The 26009-nt window shown below is 44.0% G+C and overlaps 1 protein-coding gene across 1 annotated transcript; it reads right to left on the bottom strand.

Annotated features, from left to right (window-relative positions):
* Nucleotides 1–10: 10 nt before the first annotated feature.
* On the bottom strand, nt 11–26009 carry slc6a8 (solute carrier family 6 member 8). The gene is made up of 13 exons (XM_047586376.1): nt 25561–26009; nt 18867–18998; nt 16711–16981; nt 15922–16054; nt 8227–8361; nt 7393–7496; nt 5983–6107; nt 4140–4252; nt 3487–3624; nt 3299–3401; nt 2061–2161; nt 1806–1976; nt 11–1421 (listed from the first exon to the last, which is right to left on the bottom strand). Exons 1-13 carry the CDS (start codon nt 25901–25903, stop codon nt 1287–1289), a joined length of 2004 nt encoding a protein of 667 aa, XP_047442332.1. The 5' UTR covers nt 25904–26009; the 3' UTR covers nt 11–1286.

Below are 26009 nucleotides of genomic sequence, written 5' to 3'. Positions count from 1 at the left end.
GATAATAATATAATATATATAATACACATGTATATTTATTTATCTGCATATGTGTATCTGTCATATGTTATCAACAAAATAAAATCCTTCAGAAAATATCTCGGATTCATTTTACAATATGTAAAACAAAACGTGATTATTCAACACTATCTTACAACAATGTGCAAATGTGTGTACGTTTAGTTTCTCTTACATTCTAACAGATGGAGAGTGGTTGCTAGGAGACAGAGTCGTAGACACGCCCCCTCAGACTGCTGATTGGTGGGACAGGAAGTGGAGCCGTACACAGGACGGGGTCAGGGCTCCGGGTTCGGCCGGTCGGGTTCTAGAGTTAAGACATTAGGACGTAAGGCAGCGCTGAGTCCTCCGGCTCTCATCCGTCCACCAGGGGGACCGATGAGTCGCCTTCTAACATGTTATTGGCACTAAGAAGTTGAGCTGAACGGACCGTCTGGGTTCTTGGAAACGTTCAGAAAGGCGGCAGCGTCTTTCAAACCGTCTTCTCCCGGTTCTATAGCAGAAGGGCGACGGTCCAGGAGGAGGACGTGATGTTTGGAGGGAGGACGGCCGGCGCTCTGGAGTCCTGGTCCCTCCATCCGTTTGGCACGTGAGTCGATCCAGGACACAGAACCAGGAGGTCAGGAGGTCACATGAAGGACAGGAGGGGGTCAAAGGTCGGATCCCGTTTGGTTTCAGTCCCAATTTATGTTTGTGTTCTCAGATCAGTCAATCAGTTAATTGGTTAATAAATTAATTAGTTAATCAGTCAGATGAAGCTGTTAAAAGGTGCAGAGTGACTGATGAAATGATTCATTCATTTAGAATTTATTGTGGGTCGTCGGGACTGTCCCGTCCGTCCCGGGTCCAGCTGGTGGCTCAGAACCAGGAGGTGTGGTGGTGCGTTCAGGGCCGTCCCGTCTGTCCTGGGTCCAGCTGGTGGCTCAGAACCAGGAGGTGTGGTGGTGCGTTCAGGGCCGTCCCGTCTGTCCTGGGTCCAGCTGGTGGCTCAGAACCAGGGGGTGCGGTGGTGCGTTCAGGGCCCACCGGCTGCTCGGTAACGGGAGCTTTGTGTCTACAACTCTGTCTGTTAGGAACCGTTCACACTGGGAGAGTTCGTAAAGTGATGGCAGCGTCTGAGCCGTCCTCCTCCCCCCGTTCAGGTCGTATCCTGATTCTATTAAACCTGGAGGAACTCGTCCTGGAGGGAGGTTGGAGGTTGGAGGTTGGAGACGGGGGCTGTTGTGTAGGGTGGAGGAGGACGGGGTGGAGGGGGAGATGTGTCCGGCCTACATGACGCTCTCGAAGATGATGACCTTGTTGTCGTCGGTGCCTGGTGACAGTGAACTCAGGGACTTGACGTCGGGGGCCATGTACTCCAGATGATGGGCCCCCCACACCGGCGTGGTCAGGTGGGCCCAGCGCTGCAACAGGTAGGACGTCAATGTAAAACACACCGCACTTTAAAATACTGACAGTATGTGGTCAAAATGAAATGGGTCCTCCAATTAACAACTGGTTTTCTAGGTTTATTTGACATAAATATTAATATTCGTTAAAGCAGAACTACGGCTAAATTACCACAATAAATAACGGAACATTTTGTTCCCACCAGGACTCCAGACAGAACCAGAAATATTAGACTAAACAGGCCAATATTACACACCAGCTTCAATCTGTCTGACTCTCTGTGGATTATCTGTGGCTTCCAAACTTCAAAATGTTTCAGGATGTTTGAGTCATTTTTATGTCATGTAGGAACCTCTGGAGGACGCTAACATGTTTGTGTTCCTGGCTGTGGTTCTGACCTCTCTGAAGGTTCCCTTGGCTCTGAAGAGTTTGTAGAGGACGCTGACAGGAATGCAGAGCATGGAGGACAGAGCCAGGCACCATCCGATCACCTCCCCCCACCACGGGTACACGTACTCGTTGTTGTAGGTCAGAGGCTTGTAGTTGACCAGGTGGAAGAGGAAGATGCCCTGAGGACGTCAGGAGGGTGGAGATGCGTTTACTGACCCCTAGTCTGACATGAGACGGGTGGTGGTGGGGGGGTTAATTCTTACCATGCAGACACACGGCGTTATGAAGGACCAGCACCACTTCATCCAGGGGAACGGCCGGTACCCGATCATCCGGGCTACGTCATCCATGAACCGGTCCGCACCTACGACCCCGATCATATACCATCACTGATATATACTAATATATACTAATATATATTAATACATACTGATATACACTAATATATACTGATATATATTAATATATACTGATATATACTGATATACAGTAATATATACTGATATATATTAATATATACTAATATATACTGATATACACTAATATATACTGATATATATTAATATATACTAATATATACTGATATACACTAATATATACTGATATATATTAATATATACTGATATATACTGATATATACTGATATACACTACTATATACTACTATATATTGATACTGATATATACTAATATATACTGATATATACTAATATATATTAAAATATATACTGATATACACTAATATATACTAATACATACTGATATACAGTAATATATACTGATATATACTAATATATACTGATATATACTGATATACACTACTATATACTACTATATATTGATACTGATATATACTAATATATACTGATATATACCATCATGTACTAATATATACTGATATAGAAATAAAACTGAATTGAATTTGAATTGAATATACCATGTATATGTTTTTGTGACATATTCTGGGACATGTTATGCATTAAGTTGTGTATTGTGGGACATGTTATACATTAAGTTGTGTATTGTGGGGACATGTTCCAGTGTGAGCTGTGTAGTTGTACCACAGTGAGTTTTTTTCCTCACTCTGTTCCTTATAGTCGTACTGTGACTAACTGTGACCTTTCTATGAAACACTAGCCTGCACTGGAACTCCACCGTCACATGACGCACTTTATGACACACTATCCTGTGACAGTAGCCGCGCCCCATACCGTCTCCCACACACTGTACATGTACACACTGTACACACAGTACACTGGTACATGAACACACTGGTACATGAACACACTGGTACATGTACATATTACATTAAAACGTATTTTATCACATTACATTAAAACGTATTTCATCACATTACATTATAATGGATTTTATGGTATGACACTATGATGTGTCTTCATGACACAGTTCTTTGACATTTGTCATACTCTCACATGACATCAGCTAACACACACCCAGACAAACGAGTACGTTGCCACAGTACTTTGTGTAGTAGTACTCACCGTAGACCCAGGACACTACGATACATTCCCAGAACGCTTGCCACAACAGAGTCATTCCACTGGCTGAGTAGTAGTCAAACAGCTGGAAGACGTACATCCCCCCCTACAGGGACAAAGACAGCTTTAGACGAGCTTTAGACCATGATAATTAATGAGCTAATTAATGAGAGTAAGAGATAAACAGACACCTGTGTCACCATGGAGATGTCAATGATGAAGCAGAGTAGACAGCAGATCGCCACAGAGATCTCCCTTCTGTAGCGGTGGTAGTACTTCCCAGGAAACAGATCCAGGATTCCAGTCACGAAACCCTCCACCCCGACAAACTGGACGTAGAAACACACAACGACAGGCCCACTGTTAATCTACACGCACAAAACAACGCACAACCTCAGTGTAGAGGACGCTGTGGGTCTGTCTTCTTCTGTGTCATATCATGGATTAGAAGAGGATTCATACTGTTCATGTAGAGGAGCAATAACTGCAGCTCAGCGCGGAGACAACCTGCTGCTGCTTGGTCAGTAGTTATATGAGATTATAGTTATATTTTATACACACAACAAGTCAAATAAGTTGGTGGAACTAAAACAAGTTGGACTAAATGGACCAAAGGAGTAAATAAAACCACGTAGGGTTTGAATGTAAATCTTTAAATGATTGAAAAAGTCCTTTAACATTTAATATTGTCATGAGTTTAACGTGTCAGAGAACAGGAATAAAGTCATTAAACATCCTCCACGTCCTCCACGTACGCTGATGACGCTCACATTTATTATTAGAACACATGAGGATCCTGGTTCATGTAATCATTCATGTGTTCATCTACTCGAACCTGACTCACCTGACTGTCGAGACCGAGCAGCAGCAGCATGAAGAAGAAGAGCGCCGCCCAGACCGGAGCCACCGGCATCAGACTCACCGCCTTCGGGTACGCGATGAAGGCCAGACCAGGACCTGGAGGAACCAAACACACGTTAGAGGCCCGACGCGGTGGACTAGTGGACTAGTGCAGCGCTGGACTTCATTACACAGCTTTACACACAAGTAGCAGAGGGTCAGTGGCTGGACGCGATCTCTGACCGAAAGGTTCCAGAACACAAAAGACAACGTTTATCTGTTTATTGTTCCCATGTATTCACAGTTTAATACATTTTAATCACTGGTTGTTGCGTTGGCAACACAAAGACACACGTCACCAGCTGAGACCTGGACAGGACGCACTTCATCACTTCATCTTCACTTCGTCTCATTTATTTCTCAGTCTTCCAGGTCAAGACATCTATAAGAAGTGTTTTGTTTTTTAAAAAAACAACTAAAAATTTTTTTTTTTAAACTTTTAACGTTTTTCTTTATTGACAGCTTCAATCAGCTCCTAACCCCCAAACCCCCCAAACCCCCAAACCCTCCAACCCAATCAGACTGTACGAGATATCAGACAATGGAAAAGGTGAAGAGTTCATTCTTGTATTTACTGTCTTTATTATGGTCTTTTATGAAATATTATGTGAAATAAAAGTATAAAGAACAACGTAGCATTTTAAAATAATAACGTATGAAAGTGTTGGTTCCATTGTGTTCTTCGTGTCATTTTATTTGCACTGAGCTCTGTCTTGATTGACAGGTGTGTCATCCAATCAGCTGAGGCCAGCTCCGCCCCCTGATGTGTTTACAGTTGTGTCACCATGTGGACACGTTGAGGTGCGTTCACTGTACGCCGGTTATTTTGGTTTGAGTTTCAGAGCTGAGCCGCAGGAAATAGAGACGGGTCACATGTCGGGAGGTGAAAGGTCGTGGTTAAATAATCCTACACACACACACACACACACACACACACACACACACACACACACACACACACACACACACACACACACACACACACACACACACTAATGCTTTAACTGGATCTGTGTTTTTGTGTTTTTGTTGTTTCTACCGTGAGTCACATGAAAACTTCATGTTCCCACACAGATTCTATTTGAACCCTTTACTCACTGACACGTCAACATGATCATTAGACAACAAGACCCTGATTAGACCTGACAACGTTTCCTGGATCTTCTCTGATTGGCTCAATGAAAACCACATGACACTAAACCTCACTGAGAGGAACCAGGAACCACGTTACCACATATGGTTCCTGGTTCCTATAGAGAGTTAATGTGTAAAATTCAAGGTGTTAAAATAGAATCCTCCTCCCCCACCTCCCACACCCCACCCTCCTCCTCCTCCTCCTCCTCCTCCCCCCACCTCCCACACCCCACCCCACCCTCCTCCTCCTCCTCCTCCTCCTCCTCCTCCTCCTCCGTCTGATGTGTAAAACGTTCCGTTTCAGTTGCACGTTGCAGGAGTGGACAGGATGAGGACATGGACCATGTGAGCGTCTCTACAACCTTCTGTGGACAAACTAAATATAAGCGCCATGTGCAGCGCGACTATTAATACTCACAAAGTTACAGCTCAGCTGCCACCACAGCCTGGATCCTGATTGGTTCACACGCTGACGATGATCTGTCACAGCTCAACATGGTCACACGTCAATAAATGAGTTTTCTCTCCTGACAATAAGTTTCTTCTTCTTCTTGTGGTTTAACTAAAACCTGTGGGTCTGAGCAGGGACCAGCTCTGTCAGGTTCCACGGGTTCTGCTTGGAGAACAGATCCTGAACCAAGCTGCTCATTTACCTGATTCAGCGACTTGTGAGATGTCGACTCCCTGCTCCGCTGCCATGAAGCCCAGGATGGAAAACACCACGAAGCCGGCGAAGAAGCTGGTTCCACTGTTGATGAGAGCCAGGACGAAGGCGTCTCTGCAGGAGGGGACAGAGGACATAGGTCTGAACCACGTCTCAGGGACCGGAGTGGCTGTTTGTCTCAGGACAAAATACTTCAAATCGAATCAAAGCTCTGAGGTGGTTTATACGTGGTTCGATCAGCAAAACCCCCCTGGACCTGGCTCACCTGACGTAAACCCCAGCAACCAGGGTACCTTCAAAATAAAAGCACTGCCAAGACGTCAAAATAAGAGCTCAGGTGCTTATGAACCTGAACCTAAAACAACTGACGACCATTTAGATACGACTAGAGGAGAAAGCTACTCCCCTACTCCCCTACCACAGCTACTACTCTACTCTAACTACTCTAACTACTGCACTAACTACTCTAACTACTCTAACTACTACCTACAGGAGCATCATGGAGGTCAGCTCCATCCAACCAGGCTCAACCAGGCCAAACCAGACCAAACCCGGCCAAGCCAGGCCAAGCCAGGTCCAACCAGGCCCAACCAGGACAAACCAGGCTAAGCCAGGCCAAGTCAGGCCAAGCCAGGTCAAACCAGGTCCAACCAGGCCAAACCTGGTCCAACCAGGCCAAACCCGGCCAAGCCAGGCCAAGTCAGGTCCAACCAGGCCAAACCAGGCCCAACCAGGCCAAGCCAAGCCAAACCAGGTCCAGCCAGGCCAAACCAGGCTCAACCAGGCTCAACCAGGTCAAGCCAAGCCAAACCAGGTCCAACCAGGCCCGACCAGGACAAACCAGGCTAAGCCAGGCCAAATCAGGCCAAGCCAGGCCAACCCAGGTCCAACCAGGACAAACCAGGCTAAGCCAGGCCAAGTCAGGCCAAGCCAGGTCAAACCAGGTCCAACCAGGCCAAACCTGGTCCAACCAGGCCAAACCCGGCCAAGCCAGGCCAAGTCAGGTCCAACCAGGCCAAACCAGGCCCAACCAGGCCAAGCCAAGCCAAACCAGGTCCAGCCAGGCCAAACCAGGCTCAACCAGGCTCAACCAGGTCAAGCCAAGCCAAACCAGGTCCAACCAGGCCCGACCAGGACAAACCAGGCTAAGCCAGGCCAACCCAGGTCCAACCAGGCCAAACCAGGTCAAACCAGACCAAACCCGGCCAAGCCAGGCCAAGCCAGGTCCAACCAGGCCAAACCAGGCTAAACCAAGTCCAACCAGGTCCAACCAGGCCAAACCAGGCCAAGCCAGGTCCAACCAGGCCAAACCAGGCTCAACCAGGCCCAACCGGGCTAAACCAGGCCAAACCAGGTCCAACCAGGCCCACCCAGGCCAAACCAGGTCAAACTGTCCTACTTGTAGCAGTCGTTGTTGAAGCGGTTGTAGCTGCCCAGAGCCGTCAGAGCGCCGAGGCCGATAGCGTAGGAGAAGAAGATCTGTGTGCCGGCGTCGATCCAGACCTGCAGGGTCAGAGGTCAGAGGGTCAGAGGTTTAGAGGGTTAGAGGTTTAGAGGGTCAGAGGGTCAGAGGTTTAGAGGGTCAGAGGTTTAGAGGGTCAGAGGTCAGAGGGTCAGAGGTCAGAGGGTCAGAGGTTTAGAGGGTCAGAGGTTTAGAGGGTCAGAGGTCAGGGGGTCAGAGGGTCAGAGGTCAGGGGGTCAGAGGTTTAGAGGGTCAGAGGTTTAGAGGGTCAGAGGTTTAGAGGTTTAGAGGGTTAGAGGGTTAGAGGTCAGAGATTAGGGGGTCAGAGGTTTAGAGGGTCAGAGGTCAGGGGGTCATAGGGTCAGAGGTCAGGGGGTCAGAGGTTTAGAGGGTCAGAGGTTTAGAGGGTCAGAGGTCAGGGGGTCAGAGGTCAGGGGGTCAGAGGTTTAGAGGGTCAGAGGTCAGGGGGTCATAGGGTCAGAGGTCAGGGGGTCAGAGGTTTAGAGGGTCAGAGGTTTAGAGGGTTAGAGGTCAGGGGGTCATAGGGTCAGAGGTCAGGGGGTCAGAGGTTTAGAGGGTCAGAGGTTTAGAGGGTCAGAGGTTTAGAGGTTTAGAGGGTTAGAGGGTTAGAGGTCAGAGATTAGGGGGTCAGAGGTTTAGGGGGTCAGAGGTTTGGAGGTTTAGGGGGTCAGAGGTCAGGGGGTCAGAGGTCAGGGGGTCATGAGACCAGCAGGGACTCAGCTTCAGATCTGCCATGAAGCTCAAACTGACCTGAGCCTCCTGCAGTTTGGACCAGTCCGGTTTGATGTAGTACATGATGCCGTCGTAGGCTCCAGGGAGAGTGACTCCTCGGACCAGCAGGATGATGAGGACCACGTAGGGGAAGGTGGCCGTGAAGTACACAATCTGAAACACACACACGTCTCCGTGAAACACACAACTCACGTCACAAAACACTAGAAAACACACAACTCAAAGGCAAAGCGTCTTTATTCATGTCGCTGGGCCGAGGGGTCTACTGCACAGTCAACACAATCAACACTAACAACACAAACAACACAACACAATCAACACAACACAATCAACACAGTCAACACAACACAATCAACACAGTCAACACAATCAACAAAATCAACACAAACAACACAACACAATCAACACAATCAACAAAATCAACACAAACAACAAAATCAACACAAACAACACTAACAACACAACACAATCAACACAGTCAACACAACACAATCAACACAAACAACACTAACAACACTAACAACACAACACAATCAACACAGTCAACACAACACAATCAACACAAACAACACTAACAACACAATCAACACAGTCAACACAACACAATCAACAAAATCAACACAAACAACACTAACAACACTAACAACACAACACAATCAACACAACACAATCAACACAGTCAACACAATCAACAAAATCAACACAAACAACACTAACAACACAACACAATCAACACAGTCAACACAACACAATCAACACAATCAACAAAATCAACACAACACAATCAACACAGTCAACACAACACAATCAACACAATCAACAAAATCAACACAAACAACACAACACAATCAACACAATCAACAAAATCAACACAAACAACAAAATCAACACAAACAACACTAACAACACAACACAATCAACACAGTCAACACAACACAATCAACACAAACAACACTAACAACACTAACAACACAACACAATCAACACAGTCAACACAACACAATCAACACAAACAACACTAACAACACAATCAACACAGTCAACACAATCAACACAACACAATCAACAAAATCAACACAAACAACACTAACAACACAACACAATCAACACAACACAATCAACACAGTCAACACAATCAACAAAATCAACACAAACAACACTAACAACACAACACAATCAACACAGTCAACACAACACAATCAACACAATCAACAAAATCAACACAACACAATCAACACAGTCAACACAACACAATCAACACAATCAACAAAATCAACACAAACAACACAACACAATCAACACAATCAACAAAATCAACACAAACAACAAAATCAACACAAACAACACTAACAACACAACACAATCAACACAGTCAACACAACACAATCAACACAAACAACACTAACAACACTAACAACACAACACAATCAACACAGTCAACACAACACAATCAACACAAACAACACTAACAACACAATCAACACAGTCAACACAATCAACACAACACAATCAACAAAATCAACACAAACAACACTAACAACACAACACAATCAACACAACACAATCAACACAGTCAACACAATCAACAAAATCAACACAAACAACACAACACAATCAACACAATCAACAAAATCAACACAGTCAACACTAACAACACAACACAATCAACACTAACAACACAAACAACACTAACAACACAACACAATCAACACAATCAACACAAACAACACAAACAACACAACACAATCAACACAAACAACACAGTCAACACAACACAATCAACACAGTCAAAACAAACACACAATCAACACAATCAACACAAACACACAAACAACACAACACGGTCTACACATGAGTCCAGAATTAGTAAAAATAAAACACACAATCATACAATAGAAGTCTGGATCCGGTAAAGACACATGCCAGGTCACATGACCTCCGACCATCTTCTGTCCAACCTCAGGACGTAATGAGCTTCATGGACGGAGACATGAACCAGTGTTTGATCTGTTGTGTTAACGTAGAGGAACATCTTCAGAGAACGTGAGGTCTATCAGGTAGAACGTGGTCTGGAAGTCTGAGGGTCGTTGGTTCGAATCCATGTGTTAACATTTTACTGATGACACCAAACTGATCCTCAGCAGCTCATTGTGTTGCTGGTTCTGAGACGACACAACTCAAAGACCTCAGAGGTTTCAGTTCATTTCTGAACCTGGACCCTGAACCATGAACCATGAACCATGGACCATGAACCATGGACCTGGACCCTGGGTTCTTGGTCCATGGTTGTTGTTGTCTTAATAAACTTCACTGGTCACTAATAACTAGTAATAATTAAAACCAGGGATCCTGTGGGTCCGTGTATGTTTGGTCATTGGATTTTCTGTTCAGAAGAGGATATTAAAAAATTAACAATTTTATTTTTTGTTTTTAGAGACAGAAAATGAAAATCAACGGGATTTTAAAGGTCTGGTCGTCCTTCCTGACCCTGGTAACGAAAATGCTTTGGATTTTAATTTTAATTTTTGAATTTTAAAATGAAAATCAAATAACGACTCATTTTTAATTTTTTAATATCCTCTTCTGAACGGAAAATCCAACGACCAAACTTACACGGACCCCTGAGGAACCACCTCCATGAAGTCTGAGATTATTACCACTAGATTCCTAAGGGAAGGTGGACATGGTCGGGGACACGAAGACAACACAAAGACAGCATTTAGACAGCATGAAGACAGCATGAAGACAACACGAAGACAACAAAAAGACAGCATGAAGACAACACAAAGACAGCATGAAGACAACACGAAGACAACACGAAGACAACACAAAGACAGCATGAAGACAACACAAAGACAGCATGAAGACAGCATGAAGACAACACAAAGACAGCATGAAGACAACATGAAGACAACATGAAGACAACAAAAAGACAGCATGAAGACAACAAAAAGACAGCATGAAGACAACACAAAGACAGCATGAAGACAACACGAAGACAACACAAAGACAACACGAAGACAACACAAAGACAGCATGAAGACAACATGAAGACAACACGAAGACAACACAAAGACAACACGAAGACAACACGAAGACAGCATGAAGACAGCATGAAGACAACACAAAGACAACACAAAGACATAATGAAGACAGCAGAGACCCTGAGGCGTTCAAGAAAAGCAACTAATCATTAATATCTGAAATAATTCTTTTTATTCTTAGAGCATGAGCAAGAGGTGAGAGTGAATCAGAGTGGAGGATTTCTAGGGATGGACTCTGTCTCCGTCTCTGACTCTGTCTCCGTCTCCGTCTCTGACTCTGTCTCCGACTTTGTCTCCGACTCTGTCTCTGTCTCCGACTCCTGCTGACGTCCAACAACACAAACTGTTTGTGTTGTTACTGAGAGTCGTGTGAACGCTGCTGGATTCAGCCTGAGATAAAAACCCTCTGAGTTCACGCTGTTCAAGACACTTCAGTTCTGTTGTAATGACTCTGTTTGAGCTTCGGGCCTAGTTTAGACTGGTTTAGATCTGGTTTAGATCAGGTTTAAATCTGGTTTAGATCAGGTTTAAATCTGGTTTAGACTGGCTTAGATCTGATTTAGATCTGATATAGATCTGGTTTAGACTGGTTTAGACTAGTTTAGATCCAGTTTAAATCTAGTTAAGACTGGTTTAGATCTGGTATAGATTTGGTTTAGATCTAGTTTAAATCTGGTTTAAATCTGGTTTAGACTGGTTTAGATCTGATTTAGAATAGTTTAGATCTGGTTTAGATCCGATTTAAATCTGATTTAGATCTGATTTAGATCTGGTTTAGATCCGGTTTAGATCTGGTTTAGATCCGGTTTAGATCTGGTTTAGATCCGGTTTGGATCTGGTTTAGACTGGTTTAGATCTGGTTTAGATCTGGTTTAGATCTGGTTTAGATCCGGTTTGGATCTGGTTTAGACTGGTTTAGATCTGGTTTAGATAAGGTTTAGATCCGGTTTAAATCTGGTTTAGATCTGGAGCTGAACACCCCAGGAGTGAAGCTCCAGGACGTTTGAGCGTTTGAGGCATCATGTCAGTGTTGAGATCTCCTGCTTATTTAGTCCAGAATGAATATGAAGTCGTTGATGTGGTGCCAATAACAACATGTGTTACAGGACTCAGAGACGGCACAGCCTCTACAGCAGCCGGGTAACATGGAGTAAATCGGACATTTCTTCAGAACAATTCACACCTGCAGTAACGGACAGAACTCAACATTCAGACAGAAACAAGAAATCTGGAGCTGGACAGTAAAAAGAGAACATTGGAAACTAGAGAAAGACCCAGAAACCGGGAGGGGGGAGTGTTCCAGTGTAAACGGTAACTGTATTAGTGATGGAGTGTTATTTCTCGTGACCTTTGCTCTCTGTACTCCAGCTCAAAGCTGAAAATGTTGCTTACAAAATAAAATTTCATCTCTTTCACCATGAATGTGGGAAACACATCTGATTCAAAGAGGTGGGACTTTGAACCAACACTAGACGAAATGCACAAAAAGTACCACACAAGATCATTTGAAATAAAATAAAAAATCTAAATTCAGCATTTCAGTTCAGAACATTGTCATTGTGTTGCTCTCTGACCAGTCATGTTGTCTGGGAATGTTGTCTTTGTTTAAAGTGCTGTATAAATAAAGTTTATACGACTGAAACCAATGAAGCGACTATATTTATAATATTTAGATGCAGGATGATTTAAATGATCCAACATGTAGAAAGATGGAAACGCTTTAAAACACATGAATCTGTCACAGTCCTGACAACAGATCCAGCACAGGATTCATCTGGTCCTGGTTCTTAGAGCAGGCTACACAAACAGGACCAGGACCAGGTCTAACCAGATCCAGGACTAACCACACCAGGACCAGGTCTAACCAGGACCAGGTCTGACCAGATCCAGGACTAACCAGACCCAGGACCAGGTCTAACCAGACCCAGGTCTAACCAGCTGACAGACATGAGTCCAGATTCCTGATTATTATTAAGACATTTCATTATTTTAAGGACCTTTTGTTAAATCTAAACATTCTTCTCACCTCTTTGTTCTAAGTGTAATGGAAACATGTGGAGCTGTCGTTACTTACAGGTTATTATTGGGTCGTGTTACTGGTCTGAACGTGGCCCCTGGACTGAGATGAGCTGGACCCCCCCCCGTGTGAGGAGGTTTTCTATGAATGGACTCCCTCTCTCCTCCTGCTGACGTCCAACAACACAAACTGTTTGTGTTGTTACTGAGAGTCGTGTGAACGCTGCTGGATTCAACCGGAGACACAAAAACACTGGTTCTACAGACGAGCGAACCTTCTACTGACGCCATGAGCTCACCAACCGCCTCTACACTTCACCTGGTCCCACCTGGTCCCACCTGGTCTCACCTGGTCCATCTACCTGGTCCATCTACCTGGTCCCACCTGGTCCATCTACCTGGTCCATCTACCTGGTCTCACCTGGTCCATCTACCTGGTCCATCTACCTGGTCCCACCTGGTCCATCTACCTGGTCTCACCTGGTCCATCTACCTGGTCCATCTACCTGGTCTCACCTGGTCCATGTACCTGGTCTTAATTAAAATGTGTCTCCGTTAATTCGTCCTCAGTCAGAACTGGAGATCTGGTCTCAGTCTGAGTGTAAATCAGCTGCAGCGCCACCATGTGGTCAGTACAATATTGTATCAGCTGCTGTCTCTGATGGATCTCTACCTACCACTGGACCAGAACCAGGACCACATGGAGACATGATCCAGATTTAGAACCAGATGGAGAGACTCTGACAGGTTAATGTATTTATTTCCTGAGTTGATTCCAGTTTAGGTTTGTTTGTTAGTTTTAACTCTTACTTTGTCATGGATCAGGTGAAAGTTGGTGGTTAAAAGGTTCTGTTTGAGGTTCTGGTCTGTTTTATCTTTCCAGAGTTTATCTGAGGAAGATACTGATTGGTTCTGGATTACATCTGATTTCAGTCTGGTTTAAATCTAGGTTATATATCGTTTCTATTTGTTTTATTTGTCTCGACTAGATAGAGACCAGATACGAACTGGATAGAAACTAGTTATAAATATCTCGTTTAAATCCAGTTTTTGTCCAGTTTCTATCTGGTTTCATATCTAATTTACGTCTAACTTTTTCCCTTTTTTAAATCCTGTTTCTATCTGGTTTTATATCTACTTCATATCTAGTTTAAATATGTGGTTTCTATCATTTTTTCCCATCTGGTTTAAATGTCACGTTTAAATACTGTTTTCATCTAGCTTCTATCTGGTTTCACATCTAATCTATCTTTTGTGGTCTCATTCTCTTGCTCTTTATTTTTTATGTACCTCGTCCTAATAATTGCCCCTCATGGACAAACAAAGTTTTTTCTTATTCTGATTCTGATTAATTTATATCTTTGTTTTATTCAGTTTTTTTAAATATCTGGTTTAAATGTGGTTTCTATCTATCTTTTCTTTTCGGTTTCTGTCTGATTTCTATCTGGTTTCTATCCGGTTTTATATCTAATTTATATCTAGTTTAAACGTCTGGTTTCTATCTGGTTTCTATCCGGTTTCTATCCGGTTTCTATCCGGTTTCTATCGCTGGTTCATGCTTTGCGTCCCGTGGGCTCTGACTGGAGTTATGAGGTTTCTCTGCAGTCACGTCCCACTGCAGTCGAGCCAACCTCCCACTGCACAGCCAATCACAGGCTGCCACCTCATGGCCGCCTCCTCCGGGGTTGTCATAGCAACGCTGAGCTGGCCATGTGACCGCCTAGGAGCCAATGAAAGGCTCTCACACTGAATCACTGCTGTCATTTGAAGGTTGCACGGTTAAAGGAACAGAATCAGAATCTGAATTTATTGTCACAGCAGCAGCTTCACCTTTACAGAGCACATCCCCGAACAAAAAGAAACATTCACATTCAACAGAATATATCATGGTGCTACTAACAATATGAACAGTAATACATTAAGCTATCCATTAAGAGTTAGTTAGACCAAAGAGGTTTGAATGGAAGACGCTTTTATTCTGCACTGAGAGAAGTTTAATAAAGTCAGACTTCATGGGACGTTAGGACCCGTCTGAATCTGTAATTAAATCTAAACATTCAGGTTTTAATTCAGTTCAAAGAGAAAAGTGAGAGAATGCAAAGATCTCTGGTTCCATTGAGAATAATATATTCATTGATATTTCTCTTTCCTCTCATTTCCTGATTCTGGTTTCACTTTGACGCCACAAGAAAACAGAAACTTTATCCCAGATTATCTTTAAATGTTAGTTTAAGTGTTAATGTTAATGGTTTATATTTAGTTTAACCTGGTTTATGTTTGGTTTAAACTGGTTTATATTTGGTTTAAACTGGTTTATATTTGGTGTAAAGTGGTTTATATTTGGTTTAAAGTGGTTTATATTTGGTTTAAAGTGGTTTTTAGTTTTAGACCGGTCGGTTTTCGTTAATGCTGAGGAGTTAAACTGTTGGATTTGAATTGAAACACAAACAGAGACAAACTAAATTTCTGTGGAAAGAAAGAAGAATGTGACATTTTGTTGTAATTAACTGTAATTAACTGTCCTCTGCAGAGGCCACACCCTCAGGTTGACCTCAATCAGGAACCGATATGTATGAGATTTAATGGAGATTAATCTCCATTAAATCTTTGGTGTAAAGGCTGATAAATAATAGTGACGCTGTGAGTGTTTTACCTTCCCCGTGGATTTAACTCCCTTCCAGACGCAGAAGTAAACCAGAACCCAGACGGCCATCAGACACAACATGAGCTCCCAGTTTATCTGTCCAGTTTCCTCCAGGCCGGACGAGATGTTCAGCACCTTGTTCCTGCAGAAAGTCAGAGAAGTCAACGGACATTCAGCTTCATAGAGGACACAACGTCTTTATCTGTGTAGAAACGTTCATGTTGACCTGGTGGGCGGTCCTTACTATATATATATATATATATATATATATATATATATATATATATACACACATATATATATATATATATGTATACACACATATATATATATATATATATATATATATATATATATATATATATATATATATATATATATATATATATAAATATATATATACACATATACACATATATATATATATATATATATATACATACATATATACACATACATACATACATATACATATATATATATATAATATATAAAAGAAAACATCTGAGAGGAGGATTATCATTTTAATAACAGTTTGTTCAATCTCTGACGTATTTCAATATTAATTAATAATAACAATAATAATGATAAAGCTGTCACATCAGCAGGAATTATCATTCAGAAAAACTGCGAAGATTAAAGACTAGTGGCCGTTAGAGGAACTGCAGCTCCAGAAACCTGTCTGTTAATGAAGTTCAGAGACGCTGCAGCTTCTCTGTGGAAATAGTTCCTTAGTTTTTACTGTTGAGGTTAGTCCGGACCAACCGACCCCCAAAGACCAGAAGCAGCAGGACTCACTCCCAGAACTCGATGATGGGCGACTGGGCGTTGGCCAGCTCTGAGCAGGTCATGTTGACGCCGCTGACGGTGGCGTTGGCCGCGCTGGCGTTGCTACAGTCCTGGTGGTGGAAGCTCTCGATGCAGCTGGGCGTGTTCCATTCGTTGTTGCAGGAGGACCACGGGAGGGTGGAGCTAAAGGACTTGATCAGGTAGTAGAAGCCCCAGGCCAGCACCATGATGTAATAGGTGTTACAGAAGAACACGATCACCATGGAGGCGTAGCCGAGACCTGCAGAGGAGGCGACACGTTAACTCCTTCAGACCTCGTTCCCTCCATCAGCAGAAGGTCAAAGGTTATTTCAGCTCTGTTCTCTGAAATGTCTCATGTTGGATTTTAGTGTCGTTGTAGCTGAGCTGCTTGAAACATTAAAGGTTCACAGTACGTGGCCCCTCAGATAACTGATAATTCCCCTCTTTTCTTAAAGGAGCCCACATGTAATGGCCCTCTATGACCACATGTCCTGCAGCCGTTTGCCTCATTATGAGCTAATCTTTTGTAAATACTTGTTTTGTTTGTTCTTGTTTTTCTCCTACTGCCTCTTTATGTTGAGCTCTTTTCTTGATGAAAATATAAACGATGAATTTCACTGTTTTAGTTGTAACTCTGGACAACAGATGCACCATGAATTCTGAAGTGGGCGGGGCCAAGCTGAACTAAAATCAGCCAATGGGAGCGACTCATCCCACTGACTGACTGTTTTAGTTCCTACACCAAGATCCACACACTGGGCATTTTTCTGTTGTGGTTACCTAGGCAACCAGGGCCTGGGACGTCCCCTGGAGACCAGCTGTCCTCTGGACTGGACTCCAGTTTCACTGCATCACTGCACTTCATTCACACAGCTGCTTTAAAATATACAAGCTGCCCCCTTTAACTTCAAGTTGAGAGTGATGCATCACTGTTTCTATTGTACTACTTTTTATTTTTACTAATGCTGCAGGTACAACAACTCGTTTCATTGTGCACTGTACTATGTAGAACTGCATGTGACAAGTAAAACCTTATCTGATCTGATCTGATGCATTTATAGTTCACCATCATTGATGAAGAGTTGACCCTGAAGGCTGTGGCCTCAGGTCTGGAACCTTCTGGAAACATTCCTGGATGTTTCAGCAAAATGTTTGGAGGAACTGTTGTAAAAACTAAACGCTGACACACGGAGTTTTTGATTTAATGAGAGTTCCTCGTGTTCTCTAGAGGATGAAGTCCAACTTTAACCTGAATGACGCTGTGTTGACTGTGGGTGTGGAGCTCTGGCAATACAGTCATGTGACAGGACGGAGGAAATAACAAAGGAGGGGTGGAGACTCCATCCATCCATCCATCCATCCATCCATCCATCCATCCATCCATCCATCATGGTGGTAGTAAATAGCTGAGCCTGTAGAGGCAGTAATGAGCCTGTAGAGGCAGTAATGAGCCTGTAGAGGCAGTAATGAGGCGGTAATGAGCCTGTAGAGGCAGTAATGAGTCTGTAGAGGCAGTAATGAGTCAGTAATGAGCCTGTAGAGGCAGTAATGAGTCTGTAGAGGCAGTAATGAGTCTGTAGAGGCAGTAATGAGGCAGTAATGAGCCTGTAGAGGCGGTAATGAGGCAGTAATGAGCTCGTAGACACTGGACTGGTCCAATGAGCAGAGACCTGGACCTGGACCAAGCAGCTGATTGGTTCAAACCCTGAGGAACATCCTTTAAGGTTCATGTGAACACATGAAATAACATTAACTCATCACCATTTAACACTTTTATCTGAGTCTGACTCCGTAACAATCTGATAATATTTTGAGGTTTTGAAATATTTTTAAAAAAAGCAACGTTAGAAACTTCTCTGATGTTTCCTGACTGTACTTCTCCTTCATGTCCAGAGGAATGAATGAATGAATGAACATATATAAATGGACTGCCCTAATATATATAAAGAGAGGACTTTACCTCACATTTATCTTATGAGGCGTTTCTTCGCTTTTTAACTTTGATTCACTGAAGCAAAACTGACGTTTAAATTATGAGATGGACACAAACATTAAAAACTTCCCTCAGTGGGAGATGAGCGGATTATTCTGAGGTTTCTCTGGGAGCAGATGAGTCCTGGTGAGGATGAAGGAGGTGTGGTCACCTTTGAAGAGGGGAGCGATGTTCCAGACGTTGATGCTGCCGGCCTTCATGAACTGACCCAGCGCGATCTCCAGGAAGAAGATGGGGATTCCTCCAACGAACACGATCAGCAGGTACGGGATCAGGAAGACACCTGGACGACAAAACAGGACAAAATATGACACCATCAGAGACACAAGGACATGGTCAGAGACAATGGGACATCTGACAACTGTGCAGTCTTTAAACCAACGAAGAAGAGGAACTTAAAACATCAAACTTCAGCTTTCAGAAGGAGATTTCTCCTTCTAGTCATTAGTGGAGGACAAACACAAATAAATCTGAATAAACATCCATGAAGCAACGATGTCTGTCAATGAATTATTTAAGGAAAACTCAGTGGAGCTAATACAGGAGGACGATCAAATAAAACTCAAACCAACCGCAACCAGAGAGAGACTGGAACTGACTCTGATTCATTCATTCATTCATTCATTCATGATAAACTCATCTTTTTAAATCCATCATCTTCTCCACTATGATTTTGTTTAGTCTTTATTTTTATAAAGCTCCTCCTAGCCTCCCAGCTAACTCTAGCATGTCCTAGCTTCCCAGCTAATAGTACCTCCTAGCCTCCCAGCTAACAGTAGCTCCTCCTAGCCTCCCAGCTAACTCTAGCATGTCCTAGCTTCCCAGCTAATAGCTCCTCCTAGCCTCCCAGTTAACAGTAGCTCCTCCTAGCCTCCCAGCTAGCAGTAGCTCTTCCTAGCCTCCCAGCTAACAGTAGCTTTCCCTAGCCTCCTAGCTAGCAGTAGCTCCTCCTAGCTTGCAGTAGCTCCTCCTAGCCTCCCAGCTAACTCTAGCATGTCCTAGCTTGCCAGCTAATAGTACCTCCTAGCCTCCCAGCTAACAGTAGCTCTTCCTAGCCTCCTAGCTAACAGTAGCTCCTCCTAGCCTCCTAGCTAGCAGTAGCTCCTCCTAGCCTCCCAGCTAACAGTAGCTTTCCCTAGCCTCCTAGCTAGCAGTAGCTCCTCCTAGCTAGCAGTAGCTCCTCCTAGCCTCCCAGCTAACTCTAGCATGTCCTAGTTTGCCAGCTAATAGTACCTCCTAGCCTCCCAGCTAACAGTAGCTCCTCCTAGCCTCCTAGCTAGCAGTAGCTCCTCCTAGCCTCCACTACAGTGCTCTCCTAGCTCCAGCTAACAGTAGCTCCTCCTAGCCTCCCAGCTAGCAGTAGCTCCTCCTAGCCTCCCAGCTAACAGTAGCTCTCCTAGCCTCCTAGGCGTGCTCCTCTGTCAGCTAACAGTACTTCTACCTCCACTAGCAGTAGCTCCTCCTAGCCTCCCAGCTAACAGTAGCTCCTCCTAGCCTCCTAGTTTGTTGTTTCTATGTCTCCGCCTCTTTACTCAACGTGTTTCTTTAAATTCCTGCGTTCTAATTGGCTGTCAGACCTGTGCTGATCCAAGAGGTCAAGGCTCTGAGCTTATTAACCTGCAGGTAACCATAGCAACGGAGCTGATTGATAATGCAGCTGCCAATCAGAACACGTCGTGAGGACGCTGGTTTGCATGATGAAGACAACATGTCCCTACTTGTCTTCTGTGAGATGGAGTTCATCCTGACAGGTTCTGATTCAGGTGTCATGTCTCAGGTGTTATCCAGGTAACTAACATCATATAAGAGTCAGAGTTTAACCCCGTTAGTGAGACGGTGGCAGTTCATCCAGAGCTCAGAACAACAGACGAAGGTACTTTATTTTATGACCCAGCCACACGTCCCTGACACACACAGCTGTCTGGTGATGACACACCAGTTAGCGTTAGCATGCTGCTAACACACACATAGGGTTCTGAGGAGTTAGCTTAGCGTAGCCTGGCATGAAAACAGACGGAGCTGCTGGTGAGTCACGACTACAGAGAGATGGAGGGGGAAGGGCGGCCATGACAGCAGCTCAATGAAAATCCCTCCGCGCACACACACACACACACACACACACACACACACACACACACACACACACACACACACACACACAGTCTCTCAGGGCTAAGTGGTGTAATGCTGTTAGCTCGTGGCTAACTCGGTGTTGATGGGATTACAGAGTTACTACGGCCTCATCACAGTCGACTGGAACCAACTGAACTCCTACACACTCTGGTGATATTTTCAAAAACTCAGAACCTGCCTCTTCAGTTTGACTTTTAATTGAATCTGAACTGTCTATTCATTCATTGATTTACTATCTATAAATGTGATCTATTCTACTGGTTTAGTAGGTGGCATTTTTATTGAGTTAAAATTAAAATCTTACTCAGATTAATCTCAGGTTGATGTGGATTAATTCAGATTAATCAGATTAAATCTCCTTCATGTTTAATCTCTATTGATTCGTTTCATTGTTGATGATCAAACAAACTCCAGGAAGAAGAGAACATATCTGCACTGAACGTGTCCATTCAACACAACTCAACAACTGTTTGTGTCTTTCTTTGTCCACCATGTGTCCTCATGAATGTGTCCCTGTTGCTACGGAGACAAACTAACTTGTGGACATTGTCCAACCAGAGGAGAGCTGACGCTTCTTATTGAGAACAGTGTCTCCCAGTGAACAGTGGCTGCAGGAGTGGACACATATTAGCAGCAGCATTGGCAGCTTGTCTTTGTCTTGGTTTGTCTTGGTTTGTCTCCAGCTGTTAGCCGCGTTAGCCCAAGTGCTAGCAGAATCCCCGACTAACGTATGCTTGGCTTGGTTCATGTGTGTTTGAAGCTGGAAAGAAAACTCCTTCCTGCAGAGTGTGATGATACTTTATGTGTCTCCACTGGTCCCTCTTGGTTTCTTTGTCCTCAAATGTCCCATGGAGAGGACCAACCTGCTGTTTAGCGTCTTCCATCTTTATGGGTTGGTTCTGCTGCCTGTCACTACCGGATCAGCTGGTGCTAACGCTAACGCTACTTGGACAAACTGAGACACGTTCACAGTCATTCTGCTGCAGATGCTTCATTAATCACATTAATCATGGGGATGATGATTAATTAACGTTAACCAGGTAATTTTGATGACTGTTCTAGTTCTGACCAATCAGCAGCCTGTGTGCTATATCGTGGTTACCATGGCAACCCTGTTACTCTCATTAGCATCACCACCTCTGTTCAGTCACAGACACATAAAGACTGAACTCATCTGAGTCCTGCCAAGTGCTAAGCTAAGCTAACGTAGCATCCTGACCTGAGGCCTGAGGTCAGTGACTCCGCCTCCAACCGGTCGAGATCAGATCATTACAAAAGAAAGCAGATTATTAACAGACAAAGGACAATAATTAACTGAGAGGAGACACCTGAACACAGACAACCTCCAGCTCATATTCATTATACATCATAGATATAAACACAGCAAATAGGAGGAGGAGGAGGAGGAGGAGGAGGAGGAGGAGGAGGAAGCAGATTATCAGATTACAGGATCTTTAATCTCTGGTCCACGTGGAGCGACAGATGATGATGTCACTCTTGGCAGCCAATCAGCACAGACTTTATCCATGTCTGACCTCTGACCCCCGACCTCATCAAGTGTTGGCTCCTCCTCCTCCTCTCTGAGAACATCCAGACCTTTTCTTTCAGACTGTGTGAACGAGACCTTTTCAGGTGAAACAAATGTTTCTTTTCTTTCTTTTCTTTCTCTCAGCAGTTTGTCTCCATTTGGACACAGGAACAGAAGAAGACCAACCTCCTCCTCCTCCTCCTCCTCCTCCTCCCTGATCCTCCTCCTCCTCCCGTTTCCAGTGTGTGTCACTGTTCATGGAGGATAATGTGTAATGTGTGTGTAATTAAAGGCAAATATTCATTGAGATGGATTTTGTGTAAATTATTTGATTGTTTTTTGTTGAATGAATGTTGTAAACATCTCGTCCTTTAAGGTTAAAAACCAACAGTCATGATATTATAATAACATTTAATATGTAGAGTTCAGGCTGAAGTCCTTTTAAATGATGGAGTCTTTTATGGTGAAAAAGGTATTAATATATAATAGGTTGACAGAGGACGTCTAGTTTGGATGTTAAAGGACCTCTTTTAAAAGAAAAACAAAAAGTTGCCGACCACAGAAGAATTCTACACTGAAGACATAAACTGCAACTTTTCCAATAAAAGTCTCAGCTGTGACAGTTGTGGACAAAACTCTGAACCAAACACATGCACCGGCCACATTATTAGGTACGTTACATCTGCACTGTATGAACTGTATGAACTACACTCTGCCCACTGTGCATCAGTACGTCTAGTGTACCTAATATACTGGCCACACACTGTACGAACATGACACCAACATGATGCTGGACGAATATCAGAGAGTTCCTCCTGAATGAATCAAGTTTGATGAGACGCCGTCAGAGAACATGAAACTGGTCCTAATCTGCCTCAAACGAGCTCCGATGACCTTCACTCATTTATCAGTGTGAAAACCCACATACATGGCCACTTCATTAGGTACACCAGAGAAGGGTCTGGTCCTGCTTTAGTTTCTAACAACTCCACCTGGGTTTTCATTCTCAACTACTGAACTGGCACCTGTTCCTAATATTTTGACATTATGAGTGTTGAGTCGTCTGGGCCCAATAACAGAAACACTTCAGACACTATTTAGATAAGAAATCATGGACCAATGTCGAGCTGCAACATGTCAGACGTCGTGTGACTGACAACAATGATCGACCTGCTGAAAGACATAAACCTGTAAAAGCTCCTTTATTAACCTTTGACTCTGCTCTGAGACACGGTGGGTTTATTTTTAACTGGACGATGAAGGTCTTTCCAAAGAAAAGAACCAACCGACGAGTGATAAAAGACATAAAACTCCTTCAGTAGAAACTGGACAAGGTACAGTTAAAGACGAGGTAGAACAAGTGGAGCAAATAAGAGAAAACTCAAGAGTCATGGATTAAAGAGACAGTACAAGAGACAGAGTCAAGAGACAAAGCTACAGATCAAAAACTAATAGAACGAGCTCAAGAGACAGTGTTACAAGAGACAGAGTTACAAGAGTCAAAACTACAAGAGACAGAGTTACAAGAGACAGAGCTACAAGAGACAGAGTTACAAGAGACAGAGCTACAAGAGTCAGAGCTACAAGAGTCAAAACTACAAGAGACAGAGCTACAAGAGACAGAGTTACAAGAGTCAAAACAAGAGACAGAGTTACAAGAGACAGAGCTACAAGAGTCAGAGCTACAAGAGACAGAGCTACAAGAGACAGAGTTACAAGAGTCAAAACTACAAGAGACAGAGTTACAAGAGACAGAGCTACAAGAGTCAGAGCTACAAGAGTCAAAACTACAAGAGTCAGTTACAAGAGTCAAAACTACAAGAGACAGAGCTACAAGAGAAAAAGCTACAAGAGTCAGAGCTACATGAGACAGAGTTACAAGAGTCAAAACTACAAGAGACAGAGCTACAAGAGTCAGAGCTACATGAGACAGAGTTACAAGAGTCAAAACTACAAGACTCAGAGCTACAAGAGTCAAAACTACAAGAGACAAAACTACAAGAGTCAGAGCTACAAGAGACAGAGCTACAAGAGTCAAAACTACAAGAGTCAGAGCTACAAGAGACAGAGCTACAAGAGTCAGAGCTACAAGAGACAAAGCTACAAGAGACAAAACTACAAGAGTCAGAGTTACAAGAGACAGTTACAAGAGACAGAGCTACAAGAGACAGAGCTACAAGAGTCAGAGCTACATGAGACAGAGTTACAAGAGTCAAAACTACAAGACTCAGAGCTACAAGAGTCAAAACTACAAGAGACAAAACTACAAGAGTCAGAGCTACATGAGACAAAGCTACAAGAGTCAAAACTACAAGAGACAAAACTACAAGAGTCAGAGCTACATGAGACAAAGCTACAAGAGACAAAACTACAAGAGTCAAAACTACAAGAGTCAGAGCTACAAGAGTCAGAGCTACAAGAGACAGAGCTACAAGAGACAGGCAAAGAGTCGAGCTACAAGAGTCAGAGCTACATGAGACAAAGCTACAAGAGTCAAAACTACAAGAGACAAAACTACAAGGTCAGAGTCATGAGACAAGTACAAGAGACAAAAACAAGGTCAAAACTACAAGAGTCAGAGCTACAAGAGTCAGAGCTACAAGAGACAGAACTACAAGAGTCAGAGCTACATGAGACAAAGCTACAAGAGTCAAAACTACAAGAGACAAAACTACAAGAGTCAGAGTTACAAGAGACAGAGCTACAAGAGTCAGAGCTACAAGAGACAAAACTACAAGAGACAAAACTACAAGAGACAGAGTTACAAGAGTCAATTAACTCAATGTACTTGAACTGAATCAAATGTAACGTAAATCGAAGCTTCAACCGGCCAATCAGAGGAGAGCTCTCATGTATGTTAACACCTGGACTGCATTACATCACTGATACAGATGTGTCTAGTTTCAATGTAAAAGCCCCTCCCACGTACAGGCCACGCCCCGTTCAAGCAAGCTCCACCCACTCCCCCTCTTCCACACGCTCTAAGAATTCTGGGAAATTGTGATCAAATACGACTTCTGGTGGTGGAACAAACACACACTGCATGATTTATCCATGTGACCCAGACTGGACCAGACTGTATGTGCCCCGCCCTCAGTCTGTATGTGCCCCGCCCCCAGTCTGTATGTGCCCCGCCCCCAGCCTGTACGTGCCCCGCCCCCAGCCCCAGGTGTGTCAGCCTCACCTCCTCCGTTCTTGTAGCACAGGTACGGGAACCTCCACACGTTTCCAAGTCCGACGGCGAAGCCCACGCAGGACATGATGAAGTCCATCTGCCGGGTCCAGGTCTCCCGTTCAGGATATCCTGGCCCCGCCCCCGTGACCACGACCCCCTTCTTGTCCGGTCCAGCACAAGCTCCGCTCACCACGCCGCCACTGGACCCGGTTCCCACCGTCAGTGGGCCGAGGCCGCCATTAGAGGCCACGGGGGGGTAACTGCCGCCATTCGAGAGGGGGTGGGGGCCCTTCCTGGTCTCCTCCAGGAGAACCACGGAGCACGAGGAGGCCGGCAGAGCCTGCTTCTCCATTACAGCCCAGAACCAGTCAGAACCAGGAACCAGTCAGAACTAGTTAGAGCCAGGAACCAGTTAGAACCAGGAACCAGTCAGAACCAGGGACCAGTTAGAACCAGGG

The sequence above is a fragment of the Mugil cephalus genome, chromosome 1, assembly GCF_022458985.1.
Source record: "Mugil cephalus isolate CIBA_MC_2020 chromosome 1, CIBA_Mcephalus_1.1, whole genome shotgun sequence".
In the NCBI taxonomy this organism is placed as follows: Eukaryota; Metazoa; Chordata; class Actinopteri; order Mugiliformes; family Mugilidae; genus Mugil; species Mugil cephalus.
Note: the sequence above shows the minus strand (reverse complement) of the source record. Positions and strands in the feature narration are given on the sequence as shown.

What these genes read in the sequence shown, in the direction of transcription:
- slc6a8 (XM_047586376.1), bottom strand. Translation starts at nt 25,903, where the DNA reads ATGGAGAAGCAGGCTCTGCCGGCCTCCTCGTGCTCCGTGGTTCTCCTG. An exon ending in CCAAACTGCAGGAGGCTCAG is followed by an intron (nt 7,497 to 8,226) that starts GTCAGTTTGAGC and finishes CTGACCCTGCAG; the next exon opens with GTCTGGATCGACGCCGGCAC. An exon ending in TGCTCGGTCTCGACAGTCAG is followed by an intron (nt 3,625 to 4,139) that starts GTGAGTCAGGTT and finishes TTCTACGTCCAG; the next exon opens with TTTGTCGGGGTGGAGGGTTT.